We start from the raw sequence: 16,900 nt of genomic DNA, 5'->3' as shown, positions 1-16,900 counted from the left end.
ATGGTTAAGTAGTTAAGGACTGATGTATGTAAGACCTGAGGGTTTAGATTTGATATTGTAAAAAATGAGACTTTGAAAGACTTTGAATGGAGGAGTTACACAATGATAAATGAATGTTAGTTTATAGGAGGTAAAAATAGACAAAGATTATAATTATGTCCTCTGGCGGGCCATTGCTGTGGTCTAGGCCTGGATGATCAGGGTCTGCACAAGGCTATTAGTACATGAATAGAAAGGAAGAAAGTGTTTAGAAATGTAGAGTAACATTTATGGAGGGTAAGTAGATAATGGAAAATGTGAAGAAGGATTTGCATTTCGTTAATAGTCTAGAATTTACTGCATTCTTCTAGTCAGGCACAATGTATGAGATGCTGATGTGTGTAAAGAGCTGTGATGGAGTGTGCATGCATGTTTTTGTGTTGACTGTTGTGTATTTTGACTGTTGGATCCATCAATGTTGTTGGATGGTTTAACTTTGAGGGACAGTGCCCTTCTCTCTTCTCAGAAAATACCAAGTGCTCGTTAAAAGTTATGTAGCTCTTTGGGCCCTTAGTACATTCTTACTGACTAAAGAATGTTATCTTTTGCTACAGAGACACTATTGATGTGAAGTCATTCTAGTATCGACTGATTTAAGTTGTATTTTAAGCGTATCTTTTCTTCCAGATTCTCTTACATTTTGGAAATGTATTTGAAAAATTTCTCACTTCGGCAAGGCCAGTTTTCAGAAGCCATGTTTAATTTGAAAGCTGCAGATGGAAGGCAGATGGCTCTATCTGATTTGGAATATGTTGTCATAAGAAAATCTTAAAGGAGCCTTTCATTATAGGGGTTCTCAACTATCATTAATCAATTAAGCTTTCCTAACTTTTTCCATGACCAAACCATGTAAATAATTATTCCCCAGTCTTTTTTTTCATTGTCCTAAATTCGTGTCCTTAAAGAATCTATTCATTCTACCTTAAGTATCTTAATATTTCTCAAAATTGATTTTCATATGTTGTTTAAAAGTCATGATTTACCTGTCCAGGGCTGATTACATTTTCTGCAAGAAATCTCTTGAGATAGTCCTACAGCTTAACCTGTGTTCTCATTTCATCTTAGGTGACCGAGCTTGAATGTGTTAGTAGCCAAGCCAATGCAGTGCACACCCACAAGACAGAATTAAACCAGACAATACAGGAACTAGAAGAGACGCTGAAAGTGAAGGAAGAGGTATTTGCTCCTTCTCACTCATCTGTAACCCAGCTACCGTAGGTGCACAAACCCCTGGAGTCTCTGTCAGATTTACAAGTGCTTTATGGAATAAAGTAAGGTTGTGGGGTGTTTTGGAGGGGGAGATGAAATTTTTTTCTATTGACAACGAAGCTTGTTCCTATTTTCTCCATCCTTGTTTCTGCTGTGAGGAACTACGGTGAGGCAGTCAGACTGAGATACTTGCCTTCTGTGAGAGAGTTGCATTCGTAACATCAACAGAAAACTGTGAGAGGTTAAATGAATTTTACAAGCTGTTGCTTTCTGTGGTTTCCAGTCATAGGATTTAATAGCACAGGAAAGAATTATACCCACAAGGCTTGAAGCAGCCTTAAAATGTTCTGATGGTTGTTTCTAAGCAGTGCTGTACTGAAGCCACCAAGCAGACTTGTTGCTTCAGATTATCATGTATTAGACAACATACCCATAAAGATGAATTCACTCTTCTAAAAATCAGCATAAAGGAATGTTTTTTAAATTATTCTCTTCTAAGGACTAAGACAATAATTTCAGGGGGGAAATAAGACTTTCTCTGTGCTTGATTTAGTTTAAATATTGTTGCCAAAAACATTGCTCTACTTTTTCTAGGAAATAGAAAGACTAAAACAAGAAATTGATAATGCCAGAGAACTACAAGAACAGAGGGACTCTTTGACTCAGAAACTACAGGTGAGCTATAATAATATTTTGATTCATTTCTACATAGAGAGAATCATCAGTCATTCTTTGACATAGTATTGACTTTTTTTCTGAAACTTCATTTTGGAGGTTCTCAGTCATTTTTCCAGGACTTCTGATTCATGACTGATCTTTGATTCTCCAAAAATTGTGATAACCTCATGTAGGTAGCATAGGATCATCATAGATGGTCATTTATTAATTGCCTTTAGTAAATTATTGTAGGAATTTCTACTTTTTAACATAAAAACTCTCTGAATTTAAAGAGAATTTCTCACATGGATTTCATTCAGTCAAAGAGTTCTACTGATTTTTTTTTTACACTGAACTAATGAGTATGAATTGCAATAGTAGTTTTGCCCTAATGGAAATTAAGCTAGTGACCTCTTTCTTTCTCTATTCTTCTGAATTTTACTCACCTTTTTTGCATAAATAATGTTTCCTGACTCTAATTTACATACATATATCCTGTATCAGTGATTAGGGAAGATTTTTAGAATTCATTATCAAAGTCTCTGGCACCTCTGGCCCTCTTTTTTACACCCCAGGGGTCAGCTGCCTCTATAAAATAAGATTAGGACCACTTTAGAGTTTGGAGTAGAAATAAATTTATGTACAGAGTGAGGAATTTTGGATCAGGGTGATAAGTGGGACCTGAAAGCCCAGGAATAGGAGAGTACCTCAATTGTAATGAGAGTCTTGCATTCATTGAGGGCTTCCTATGTGCCAGACACACTGCTAAGCACTTTACTTCTGTTGTGCATTTTCTTCTTGTAGCAGTCACCTGAGGAAACTGAGGCTTGTATAGGTTCATTTGTCCAATCTCCATTTATATAGGTAGTCAGAATTCTGGGACAGTGGAGAAAGGCTGTAGGTTCTTCGTATGGCATGAAACGTTTCCCTCTCCCTCTCCCATCACTGACTTGCAGCCGTCTGGTTTGTTTTGGCTAGCCCTTAAATTGTTGTTCCCACATTTTAATGATCTGTGTAAATTACTGGTTCTCGAGTGGGGCAGTTTCGTGCCAGGTGACATGTAGCAATGTGCTGAGACAATTTTGATTGTCACAACTCGGGCAGTACTATTGACCTGTAGTTGGTTGAAGTCAAGAATGCTGCTAAACATCCAATTATCGGGACCAAACTGTCAATAGTGCCAAGGTTGAGAAAACCCTGTGTTGAGCTAAAGATGAAGCGCGTACTCAGGGCTAGAAGAAGAGGGGGAATTCAGTGGAGCTTCGTCTTTCGTTCCTTTGGTTCAGGCTGCCATTTTCGGAGTCTTTGCCGCGATTTAGGCATTTGCCGAGCACTCATGTACCTTTGCTCGGACTCTCACACTAGCAGGTGTTGTATCCCCATTTTCAAAGAGAAGGCTGCGGTTCGGGGGTGTTCGCAAGTTGACAAAGTGCTGACTAGAAAGGAGTGAGACCCACATTGGTTTGGACTCCACAGTGTCTGTTCTTTCTGTCCGGCTGGCCCACCGCTTCAGGCGGCCACGCTGCCGACACGTTCCTGACGGTTCTGGCAGACGTTTTCCCAGTTACATACACATTGTCCCAGAGAAACCGAGATATATATATATATTTAAGATTTTTAAGATTTTACTTAATATGTAATATATATTATATATAAACATATATTATGTATATATATATTTAAGATTTTACTTATTTATTTGACAGAGACAGCGAGAGAAGGAATATAAGCAGGGGGAGTGGGAGAGGAGGAAGCAGGTTTCCTGCTGAGCAGGGAGCCTGAGGCAGGGCTCGATCCCAGTACCCTGAGATCATGACCTGAGCTGAAGGCAGATGCTTAATAACTGAGTCGCCCAGGCGCCCCAAGGCATTGTTTTATATAACCATCAAAATCAAGAAACTATCTGTCTACAGAACTTATTCATATTCCCATAATTGTCTTAATAATCTCCTTTATAACAAAGTTTAAAACTTGTTTTTCTGGTCCAAGATTTATTCTCGGCTCATGTGTTGCATTTAGTTTTCATATGTATTTATTTTGATGTTTGAGTTGTCCCAGATTTTTTTTTTTTTATAAATTTTTTTTTTTATTTGACAGAGAGAGAGATCACAAGTAGGCAGAGAGGCAGGCAGAGAGAGAGAGGAGGAACCAGACTCCCCGCTGAGCAGAGAGCCCAATGCGGGGCTCGATCCCAGGACCCCGAGACCATGACCCGAGCCGAAGGCAGCGGCTCAATCCACTGAGCCACCCAGGCGCCCCGAGTTGTCCCAGATTTGGCCAGTGGGAACCCCTTCAGTCCAGCTTCTGTTTCCTTTTTATGAGACCCTGTCATTCTTTAAAGAACGTCTTCATGTTTTAGGACAACTACATATTCCAGGCTCATCTTATATTTTTTCAGTCCTCAGCCTTGGAATTAGCTATTTCTCCAGGGAGAAATTTCTTCTTCTTTTTTTTTTTTTTTTTTCCCTTAAAGATTTTGTGTATTTATTTGACAGAAAGAGCAAGAGCACAAGCAGAGGGAGAGGGAGAAGCAGACTCTCTGCTGAGCAGGGAGTCTGAATCGGGGCTTGAACCCAGTACCCCAGGATCCTGATCTGAGCTGAAGGCAGATGCTTAGTTGACTGAGCCACCCAGGTGCCCCTCCAAGGAGAAATTTCTTTAAGCAACGACTGATACTTAGAAGCCAAGATCTGAGAACCAGATAAGCTTTTTGCTATTGAGATGACATCGTTTCTATGCCATCTTAATAAGCAGGGCTGGAAATACATATATACCACATTATGTCTATTTCGGTAGCCATGTATGCATAAAACTGAATTCTTACTCATACCTCCCATTGCAGTGTAATACAATGGAGTTTATTCTAGCCTTCCCCATACTCATAATTCCTTTACCCAATACTAAGAAACGTGATTCTTATTATCTACAATATATTTACTTACTTTCTCAATCTTAACACAGAAAATAGTTTTTTAATTACTAATTCATACCACCACAAAAAAATGCAGACAGAACCTTACCAACTTGAGATCACTGTAATTTTTTTTTTTCCTCAGTCTGTGTTCAAACTTTGTTGGGTTAGTTCCTCCCCTCCTGTGCAATTGGTTAGGTTATTCATTTGAAATATACTTCTGTTTGGGGTGCCTGGGTAGCTCACTCAGTTAAGCGTCTGCCTTCAGCTCAGGTCATGATCCCAGGGTCCTGGAATCGAGCCCTGCATTGGGCTCCCTGCTCAGTGGGGAGCCTGCTTCTCCTAGTCCCTCTGCCTGCTGCTCCCCTTGCCTGTGTGCTCTCTCTGTCAAATAAATAAATAAAACCTTAAAAAAAAATACTTATGTTCATTGGTATCATATTGTATTCTATTTTCATATTTTCTTATCTGTTCTTCTACATTTTATTTATACATGCATTTCCTGAGTATATGAAACATTAGCATGGTTCCAAAAGTCAGAACTACACAGAAAGTTGTTTTTAGAGACCTCCCCTCCAGTCCCCACTACCCTAGCATCTGTGAGGTCCTTCCCACCCGCCACCTGTAGGTAACCAGTCTCATTAGTTCCTAGTTAATCCTTTCTGCATTTCTTTCCACACAAATGAACAGATAGATCTCTTTGTTTACCTTCCCCCCGCCTTTTTTTTTTAAAGATTTTATTTATTTATTTGACAGAGAAAGATCACAAGTAGGCAGAGAGGCAGGCAGAGAGAGAGAGGAGGAAGCAGGCTCCCCGCCGAGCAGAAAGCCCCATGCGGGGCTCGATCCCAGTACCCTGGGATCACGACCTGAGCCGAAGGCAGTGGCTTAACCTACTGAGCCACCCAGGCGCCCCTCCTCCCCTTTTTTTTAATGGTAACACGCTCTCGATTACTCTTGTGCACTTTGCTTCTTTAACTGAAAATACATTCTGGGAGTCACTGTTTGAGTTCATTGAGATCTTGTCCATGCTTGTTATAGCTGTAAAGTCCCTCACTTGTGTGTGTGGTAGTTTATTCAGCTACTCCTTTTTGGGGGTATTTATGTTGTCTCCAGTGTTCTGCAATACTACTACAATAAGTAATATTGTGTATAGGTATTTTGTTATTGTTGGAGGTATATCTTCAGGATAGATTTTTTTTTAAGTTTTTTTTTTTTTTTTTGGTTTTGGTTTTGGTTTTGTTATTTTTTAGTAATCTGTGCACCCACTGTGGGGCTCAAGCTCACTATACCAAGATGCAAAGTCTCATACTCTTCTGACTGAGCTAGCCAGGCAGGATAGATTCTCAGAAGGAAGATTTCTAAGTACGAAAATAAACACATACGTACATAGTTTGGTTAAACAATGTCAAATTCCCCTCCATAATAGATTGTGCTGGTGCCTACTTAAACCACTGCTGTGAGTGCCTCTTTGCCCATAGTCTCGCCAACAAAATGTGTTGTCATACTTATTAATTGTGTGATAGGTAAGGAATGATAGTTTTAATCGGTATATCTCATGAGCGACATGGACATCTTTCATAAGCTTAGAGGTCATTTCAATATCTTTTTGCACATGGGTGGATGGGTGTTCATGTCTTTTGCCCTTTCCCTATAGGATTTTTGGTTCTCTTTCTGGAGTTCTTTACATATTGCAGGAGTTCTTTTTATATCTGATTACATGTTAAAAATTTCTCCCAATTTTTTTTTTTTTTTTTTTTTGGCTTTGCCTAAGATGGTGTTTTATGTAATAGTCAGATTTTATTACTTTTCTTCTCTTGGTTCTGGCTTGCGGATCATATAGTTAGATAGCTCTTTTCCAAACTCAGATGATACAGGAATTCATCTGTATTTCCCACTAGTCCTTACAGGGTTTCATTTTTTACATGGATCTCTGAGTGTTTTGGGTTTATTCTTTTGTGTGTGATATGAGATGTGGATGTAGCTTTCCAAATGTCTGTCCAGTTACCTCATTACCATTTATTTAAAACTTCATTCATTTTTCCAGAGATTGGAGATACTTGATTTCTATACACATTTTGATCTACTCGAGGCTTTCTATTCCAGCCTGCTAGTCGCTCTATTAACACCTCTGTACCACACTGCACCAATAGTAAAGGCTTCAATATCTGGTAGGGCCAGGTACTCCTCACAGAGTTCCTTTTTCATTGGCTTTTTTTTTTTTTTTTTTTCAGTATTCTTACTTATTTATTTTATCATATGAAATTCAGTGTTCAGTACCAATTTTTGTGTCAACTGAAAATAAAGCTCCATAAAAAAATTTTATCGGGATTGCTTAAAATTTATAATGACTTCAAGGAAGCAATATCTACTGAAATTTCTGTCTTATTCAAGAATAAGGGATGTCTTCCCATTTCTTCACATCTACTTTTTTGTTTCTCAGGAGAGTTTTAAGGTTTTCAACATGCTATTTTGCATGTTTCTTATTTATTAATATTTTATCTTCCTTTTTTTCTATTTCAAATGGGATTTTCTCTACTATTAAATCTTTTAATTGATTATTGTTTGTATATTTGAAAGCTGTTGAATTCTGTATGCTATTTTTACGTCCGGCTACCTGACTAAATTGTTTTATTATTTGAGCTAGTTTTGTCATTTATTCAATTGATTCTCAAGATTTTTTAGGTATTATAACACATAACTGCCCACAGAGGTAATTTTACTTTTATTCACCCAATTATTAAGCCTCTTGATTTTTCTTGTCCAATTACACCTGTGAAAAACACCACTATGATGTTGAACAAGAGTGGAGATGATGGGCTTATCTTGTCCCTCATCTTAGTGAAAATACCTCTAGTATTTTTCCATTAAGTAAAATGCTGGCTGTAACACTAAAATACATTTTATCATGTTAGGAGAGTGTCCTTCATTCCTGTTAGTGTGTTTTTATCAGGGATGAATGTTGAATCTTGTTAATGGTTTTTTTGTTTTGTTTTGTTTTGTTTTTTAAGTATCTCTGGAGTTAATCATAATTTCCTCTCTAGGTCTATTTAATATGGTTTATTTTATTAGTGGATTTTCTAATACCTAACCACATTTGCATGACTGGAATAAATACCACTTAGCTATGGTATCTTATTTTCTTAATGTGGTGTTAGATTTTTGTTCTTTAGTATTTATTATTTTTACAAAATACTCATTTGTGGTATTGGTCTGTAATTTTCTTCTGGGGGGAGCTGTTTTTATAAGATTGAGGCATCAAGCTTATACTTTGCACACAATAATACTTCAGTCCTACTTCATGTGCTATCTTCATTTTCTATGTTCTGCAAAGCGGATGGCGTACTGAAACTACCTGGGTCTTTGAACGCTGACACCATCAGGGCCTGGTGCATCTTTATGGAGTAGTTCCTGGATTATTCTCTATTTCTTCTGCAGACACTGGGCTGTGTAAGCTTCCATCTAGGTTTCACAGAGTCAGCGAGCACCCTCATATCTTATTTTATATAGTTGTCCATTGTCCTTTTCTTCTTCTTGTCCAGTGTCCTTCTTGTCTAATCAGTGCCACTGTTTTTTTCTGTCCTTTACCTTATGAATTTCTCCTTTTTTTAAAAAAAGATTTTATTTATTTATTTGAGAGACAGAGATCACACAAGTAAGCAGAGAGGCAGGCAGAGAGAAAGAGGAGGAAGCAGGCTCCCCACTGAGCAGAGAGCCTGATGCGGGGCTCGATCCCAGCACCCTGGGATCATGACCTGAACTGAAGGCAGAGGCTTAACCCACTGAGCCACCCAGGCGCCCCATGAATTTCTCCTTTTATTTTTATTATTTCTGCTTCATACTTTGTTTTGGTGTACTTATTCTTTCTCGAGCATTTTAAGAAGAGAATTTAATTCCTTTATTTTCATTCTTTCACTTTTATGTATATGTGTTTAAAGCTATAGATTGTCCTCTGATGATTGCTTTAGGTATGTTTCATAGATTCTGATATTTAGTATGTTCATTATCATTATTTCCTGAAATTCTGTAATTTTCATCTTATTTCCCTTGTACCCATGATATGTTTAAAAGAAGGCACTTGGGGTGTCTGGGTGGCTCAGTGGGTTGAAGCCTCTGCCTTCGGCTTGGGTCATGATCTCAGGGTCTTGAGACCGAGCCCCACATCGGGCTTTCTGCTCGGCAGGGAGCCTGCTTCCCCCCTCTCTCTGCCTGCTTCTCTGCCTACTTGTGATCTCTGTCTCTGTCAAATAAATAAATAAAATCTTTTTTAAAAATTAAAAAATAAATAAAAGAAGGCACTTTAGGGGTGCCTGGGTGGCTCAGGTCATGATCTCAGGGTTCTATGATGGAGCCCCACATCGAGCTCTCTGTTCAGTGGAGAGTCTGCTTCCTCCTCTCCCTCTGTCCCACCCTTCTGCTCGTTCTCTCTGTCTCTCTCAAATAAATAAGTAAAAAATAATAAAAAGTAACAGAAGGTGCTTTAATTTCCTGGTGGAAGGACTTTTTTTTTGGATTTAGTTCTTAAGTTCTAGTTTTACTATCTTGTAACACAAGGGTTCGTATGATTTCTGCTTTACATAATTGCGCTTTTTTGCGTCATCTCATGTATGGTTTTTTTTTTTTTTTTTGTGATGTTCCTTATTGAAGTTATAATTTTTGTTTTCTGCATTGTTACTCATCCTTTGTTCTACTCGATCTCTCCTGGATTGAGAGTGGCACAGTGAGTCTTTCATCAGTGTGTTTTTATCTATGCCTCTTTATAGCTCCTGTAATTCCTACTTTATAAGGAGGTTGGTACTTAAATATGATGGTTATATCTTTATTGTGCATTGCAGCTTTTAGCCTTAAAGTGCCTGCCTTTGCCACTTTTTCTACCAGTATCAAAACCTCTCATTATCTTGCGCCCATCCTGTTATTTTTGCCCTTCCTAAATGAATTGCTCAATGGAAGGACCTTTCTATTTTATGATTTTGTTTTCAATTCCTACTCTTACTGCATTGTGATCACATATTTTTTTAATATTTATACTTAATGTAACTTAATACAACCTTTTTTTGACCTCATGTAAAATCAGTTTTTGTGAATGCTTCTTGTGTGTCGTGTAGTAATACTTAGAGACTGCTTTGTGAGCCAAATTGAAATATATTTTCTTTTACTAGGTAACTCATTCATATTTATCAATACAATTTTTTATGCTTTGTTTCACCTTGTCATTGTTTTATGTAATAATTCCTGTGTGTTAATTTGATTCTTTCTTTTTCTTTGCCCTATTTTATATCTTTTGATATTGAAGGTCTTAATTTTGTTTAGTGTTTACCTTTAGACTTTTTTAAAAATACTCCTAGTGGGGTGCCTGGGTGGCTCAGTGGGTTAAGCCTCTGCCTTCAGCTCAGGTCATGATCCCAGGTTCCTGGGATCGAGCCCCGCATCGGGCTCTCTGCTCAGCAGGGAGCCTGCTTCCTCCTCTCTCTCTCTGCCTGCCTCTCTGCCTACTTGTGATCTCCGTCTGTCAAATAAGTAAATAAATAAATAAATAAATAAAATCTTTTTAAAAAAATACTCCTACTTACCTATATTCATATTTAAACTTTCTCTATCTGGTTTATTAGTTTTTATTTATTTATTTTTAAAATATTTACTTATTTTAGAGAGAGAGCATGAGCGGGAGGGACAGAGAGAGAGGGAGAGAGAATCCCAAGCAGACTGCATGCTGAGTCCGGAACGCAATGTGGGGCTCGATCTCATGACCCTGAGATCAAGACCTGAGTGGAAACCAAAAGTCGGGAGCTTAACCATCTGCACCACCCTGGCATCCTTGTCTGTTAGTTTTTAATGATAGCTGACTTTGAACTATTACCTATTAAATAATTAGAAGCTTATTCTCCTTTTCTCTTTTCCTTTTTTTTCTCCTGCTTTTTAGTTGTATTATTTCTACCTTGTCAGAATAAGTAGCATTTGGGGGTTGGGGGGAGCTCCGGTTTGGCTCAGTTAAGCATCTGACTCTCAGGTTTGGCTCACGTCGTGATCACAGGGTCATGGGACCCAGCTCTGCTCTCAGCTCACGGAGTCTGCTTGAGACTCTTTCCCACTCTGCTCCTCCCCCTACTCTAGCTCTCACTCTCATTCTCTCTCTCTCTCTCTCTCTCTCTCTCATAAGTAAATAAATAAATAAATAAAATCTTTTTTAAAAAACTAACATTTTAATATTATTTTTTAACCATTGTCCACCTTTGTTTTAGTCTTTGATATATACTACATATGGTATATCTAGTACCACCAGTCCTTTCTCTGAAGTTTCTACAGTAATATGTTGGTTGGATGAAGCTTTTCCTCTAGTAGATGGTTCCAGAAGAGCTCATGGGTTTAAGTGGCTTTTTAGAAGACTTAGTACTAGGGCGCCTGGGTGGCTCAGTCAGTTAAGCATCTGCCTTTGGCTCAGGTGGTCATCCCAGAGTCCTTGGATCAGGTCCTACATTGGGCTCCTTGTCCGTAGGGGGGCTTGCTTCTCCCTCTGCATGCTGCTCCTCTTTTGTGCTCTCTCTCTCAAATAAACAGATGAAATCTTTAAAAAAAAAAAAAAAAAGGTAATTTTTAAATAAATAAATAATATAAAAGACTTGGGTGACAAGTAGATATAGAGTACTTGGTTCATAATTTTCTTTCATTGAGTTTCTTGAAAATGCCACTCCATTTCCCTTGTTTTTATGTTGCCTTTTTTTTTCTTTTTTAAGATTTATTTTAGAGAGCATGAGCAGGGGAAGGGGCAGAGAGAAAGGGATAGGGAGAGAAGCAGATTCCCTGCTAATCATGGAGCCCAGCGCAGGGCTAGGTGCCCAGGACCCCAAGATCATGACCTGAGCTGAAATCATGAGTCAGACACTTAACCACTGGAGCCACCCTGGAGTCCATTATGTTGCTTTTGAGAGATCTATTCCAGTCTACTTCTCTTGCCTTGGAAGTTTAGCGCTCCTGTGTGTGTGCCCTGAGGATTTTTCTTTTATATATTTATGCATATATATATATTTAGATTTTTATTTATTTATTTGACAGAGAGAGAGAGGGAACATAAGCAGGGGGAGCAGGAGGCAGAGGGAGAAGCAAACTCCCCACTGAGCAGGGAGCCCAATGTAGGACTCAGTCCCAGGACCCTGGGATCATGACCTGAGCTGAATGCAGACGCTTAGCTGACTGAGCCACCCAGGTGCCACTTTTCCTTTATTTATTTATTTTTTAAGAGTTTATTTATCTACTTGACAGACAAAGATCACAAGCAGGCAGAAAGGCAGGCAGAGAGGGAGAGGGAAGCAGGCTCCCTGCCGAGCAGAGAGCCCAGTGCGGGGCTTAATCCCAGGACCCCAAGACCACTACCCGAGCCGAAGGGCTTAACCCACTGAGCCACCCAGGCGCCCCTTCCTTTATTTTTAATGTCTAAGAGTTCTACTAAGATATTTCTCAGAATTGATTTTTATGAGGGTCAGGGTTTTTAGGTACTTGGTGGACCCTTTTAATGTGTAGATTTGGGTCTTCCTTTATTTCCAGGAAGTTTTCTTATGTAAAAGTTTTAAATATTAGCTTTGTCCTATTGAGGTGTGTTCTTAAGGAGCTCCAGTGATATGTAGTTAGATGGTCTTTTCTTCTCGTCTATTTCAACCACTTTCTCTTTGACCATTTCCGCTACGTTATCTCACTTGCATTCCCTTGAATATTTAAAAATAATAACTGAGTAAAGCATAATGTAATTTAAATTTAATTTAATTTAAATTAAATGCATTTAAATTAAATTAAGTTTTATGATTCAGTCTCTATTTCTGATATAATTTTGCCTTTTTCTTCTATTTCTCTCAGGGTTTAATCATTCCTGTTTTTTTGGTTTTTTGGCTCTTTTCTGTTTTTAGTGTTTGATATCTGAGTCAGGCTCTATTTTGAATGCCTGTTTGACAATATTTAAAGTTCATTTACTTATTTTTTTAGTACCATGTACACCCAACTTGGGGCTCGAACTCATGACCCTGAGATCAAGAGTCACACTCTTTTCTGACTGAGCTAGCCAGGCATCCTATTTGACAGTATTTAATTCAGAATGGAGGCTTCTGTTTTCTTGCGCTTCATAGTTGGGTTTGTTTGTTTTTTTTTTTCGGGGGGAGGGGGCAGTGCTTTTATTTTCATTCACTGAAGTGTCGAGATTTTCATTTTCTGTTTTCATCTTAGGATAGTTGACGTAGATGAAGATAGCTCACACCTTTGTATTTTGTGGATTGAGTGGCAGTTTTGAGTGGCTTACAGATTCTCAGTTCAAAACCACCCTCTTTTTGGAAGATAATGGTGGAGAGGCTATGTGTCCTTCCGTGCTTTAATTTTCTCTTGTCTTAGAAGACTGTAAGTTTCCCTGTGTTGCTTCTTCTCCTTTACTGTAGTGTGCCAGCAGGCTTCTTTCTCTTTCTTTGTGCCCATTTCTCCTCTCCAAGACTGCCTCCTGTCTCGTGTGCACGAGTAAGTCAATTCCTTGTAGTTCCACTTTGGTCTACCACAACTTTGTTTATTTGATTATTCAGGATTTCAACACTTACAGGCTTTAGGGTTATTAGAGTTCAGTCTTAAGCCTTTTGTTTTCCTCTTCCCTCTGTTCTGCTTGCTCCATGACCCCGCCTTGTCCTTTACAAAGGGTTAGAGAGAGCGCTTAGGAAATGTCTTTGCTGGAAATTGAAATTTGATTTGTTCTATTTCTTCTAGTTACTTTGAAGTCATGGAATCTGTGTGGTGTTATTCTTATTATTGATTTTTATAGTTTGGGAGGATGGCTGAGAGATGTCAGCGTACAGAGTCACCATTATGTTGGTGTCCCAGAAGTGCTCACTTTTTTGTTGCCAGTCTCCTTGTTCTAGAATGCGTGCTACATTAAAACAAGAGCTCTCTTTATTTTCTGCTCTATCTCTATTGCTAGTAGATAGAAGATGCTTAGTAAATAATTATTGACTGTCTCTTCTCCAAAACTTGTGTACGTGTCTTTTGCCCACTTTTGTCTTGAATTACTGATTCTTCTTTTGATGGTTTATATGTTGTATTACATATGAAGGTTGATGACCTAATAGGGCAATATATCTTGCTTGTAACAGCTTAACGTGGGAATCAGCTGTCAAAGAATTTTTCTGTAACTTTTATTTAGATTAAAAATGCAGGATTTGGGGCGCCTGGGTGGCTCAGTGGGTTAAGCCGCTGCCTTCGGCTCAGGTCATGATCTCAGAGTCCTGGGATCGAGCCCCACATCGGGCTCTCTGCTCGGCAGGGAGCCTGCTTCCTCCTCTCTCTCTGCCTGCCTCTCTCCCTACTTGTGATCTCTCTGTCAAATAAATAAATAAAATCTTTAAAAAAAAAAAAAAATGCAGGATTTATGGGGCGCCTGGGTGGCTCAGTGGGTTAAGCCTCTGCCTTCAGCTCAGGTCATGATCTTAGAGTCTTGGGATCGAGTCCTGCGTGGGGCTCTCTGCTCAGCAGGGAGCCTGCTTCCCTCTCTCTCTCTCTCTCTCTCTCTCTGCCTGCCTCTCTGCCTACTTGTGATCTCTGTCTCTCTGTCAAATAAATAAATAAAATATTTAAAAAAAAATAAAATTAAAATGCAGGACTTAAACTGGCGGAAAATGAGCCTGATCTAGTCCCAATGACGATGGTGATAATTGTGTAAATTTGTTTTAATCATGCTAGTGTTGAGGTGCCATATCTAACAACACAGAATGTGACCTTCTACCCACTAAGATTTTATACTTGCAATTAGTGCCTTTTAAAGCACTCGGAAGCAAGTTAGCTTCTGGCCTCCATTGCTTTATCAGGACTGAACCAGGTCTCTGGATTCCCCCAGCACGTGCTTACATGTCAGTGAAGAAGTAGCAGCTAGTAATACAGATATGGTTAGAAGCAGAAGAATATGTTAAGAGGGAGAAAGAGAGGCTTGGAAAACAGGAACATAAGGCAGACTACTGGGAATTTCCCACCCGCCGGGGTGCCGGTTACCTGGTGTTGGCCCGTGTGCACTGCCGGGGTTGGCCATTCTTGCTCTAGGATTACATTCTCTGCCTCAGAATAGACCGGCACTGTCAGCACTGTATTGGATCTCTTTTGTTATCTGACTCCTAAAATTCCTCCAATCAGAGAAATGGCTGAGAGTATGACACTCTGTCTAGGGAGAACAATGCCATTTTAATAGCTGAGGAAATGTGGTGTTTTTCATGCTTCCATTGAAAATGTTTGCATGTTTCATTGATTGGCAAGGAGAACAAGGAAGCCTTTCACTGTAAGGAAGGCTTCAGAGGGCATACTGGGCGGTGCCTGGTGAAGTGCGTGTTTTCTATTGAATGACATTTGGTCTATTTTTATAGTTGGAAACATTCTACTCTTAAGCTTATTGTTGAAGCAGGCAAGAGAGCCTGTTGTGCAGTCATGAGTGGAATTTTTACATTTGATTCGGGCTCTGTTTTCTCCCTCCTAGTTTTGAGCCTCCATGCATGTGGCTTCTGCATTTATAAGTATTTTATTGGTTTCAAATCCTGCTCACTGTTTACTTATCTTCCCTTTGTGGGTTATTCACAGGGAAGAGATTAGAAACATACCTGGGAAACCTCCATCCCTAAATGCTTTCATATTAGATTGGGATTTCTTAGAATCTTCATTTATTACTCATTAGAGCTGCTGTATTCTAGTATTTTCCCAGGTTCTAGTGGCTCCTCCTGGCATTCTAAGAGTAAGAAGCCTTACTCTTAGTTATTTCTGTCAGGGCAAGTGAACATTTATGTTCAGACTCCTAGGATAGGGTTACTTTCTTAGATGTAATCAAGCCAATTTCCCCATTATTTTCCTCAAAAGTTTAATTTTTACAGATGTTGTAAAAAATAAATTTTGGAAAAAAGTGCCCATAATCCTAACAACAGCAGCCCTTTTCTGTTTGTACAGTTATTTACAGTCTCTGTCCCCATGCATACCAGTGTTTGCCCGTTTGCACTGTGCTGCTTCACATTCAAGGTTTTTTCTCATTTAACATTTACCGGATTGTCTTTCAAAAATTAAAAAAAAAAAAAAAGTGTTCCACCATCCTTTAAACTTGATAGAATTTTTATAAGGTTTACATTTAAACCATGTATTAACATTTGAAACATAGTATTTTCTGAGGGACGCCTGGGTGGCTCAGTCGGTTAGGCCGCTGCCTTCGGCTCAAGTCATGATGCCAGGGTCCTGGGATCGAGTTCCGCATCAGGCTCCTTGTCCAGCAGGGAGCCTGCTTCTCTCTCTGCCTCTGCCTGCCACTCTGCCTGCTTGTGCTCTCTGACAAATAAATAAATAAAATCTTAAAAATCTTTAAAAAAAATATTTTCTGAGGCTGATTCATATTGTATTATTAACACCAGAATGTTGTCATTGTCCCATATAATTGACATATGTGAGTGAGCTTTCCAGAAAGGATATGTAACTTTCAACTAACTGCTTATCTGAATACCTTGTGTAAAGTGTCATAATTGGTTTTCTGCTCTTTTTCTCAATTTAAAGTTTTAACCAAAATTAAATCTCTGGGTTATTAGATCATTTTATTTTTTAGAATCTCTTACTATATTTGTCATGTTTAGAAACACTTAGAGCAATACCTTCTAATTTTTAAGTATACTAGACTTGATTCTGGTTTTTTTAATATTTTTGTCATAAACTCTTATTTGCCTTTTGTCATTTTTTTTTCTATGATTTGCAGTATGTTGGAACTGTCAGCTTTATAATTCTCTCACATGTACACTTATCATAGATCTTGACTATAGTTTTTAGCCATTGAGCTTCTTCCTCTGCCACAAGCACTCAGTTGGATAGTGAGGCAAAACAAAGACTAATTAACACATTCATAGGATCCTAATACTTCCATGTTAGAGAGTTGTCGTCTCACAAGTCTTTCTCCAGAATTCCCATTAAGGAAGAAAACGTATTCTCTTTTTCTCTACCTGCCTTCAGCGGAGAGTGCTACCAGTTTGTTATGCATTAGGGGGAAAAGAGGTGGGCAGAATTGAAACATTGAAATGGGACGTAGCTAATCCACAAAATGGATCTTTTTTTTTT

The 16,900-nt window shown here is 38.7% G+C and overlaps 1 protein-coding gene across 1 annotated transcript in view; it reads left to right on the top strand.

Annotated features, from left to right (window-relative positions):
* Positions 1-16,900, top strand: part of LOC111148296 (homer scaffolding protein 1) — a 132,119-nt gene that overhangs the window by 111,792 nt on the left and 3,427 nt on the right. Inside the window, exons 7-8 of the mRNA XM_022504784.1 lie at positions 1,105-1,215; positions 1,843-1,923. Of these exons, the coding sequence (XP_022360492.1) occupies positions 1,105-1,215; positions 1,843-1,923 (192 nt within the window). The remainder of the gene's footprint in view (positions 1-1,104; positions 1,216-1,842; positions 1,924-16,900) is intronic.

Source organism: Enhydra lutris, unplaced genomic scaffold, assembly GCF_002288905.1.
Source record: "Enhydra lutris kenyoni isolate GAN:26980312 unplaced genomic scaffold, ASM228890v2 scaffoldscaffold19, whole genome shotgun sequence".
Lineage (NCBI taxonomy): Eukaryota > Metazoa > Chordata > Mammalia > Carnivora > Mustelidae > Enhydra > Enhydra lutris.
This window is presented reverse-complemented; position numbering and strand designations above follow the sequence as displayed.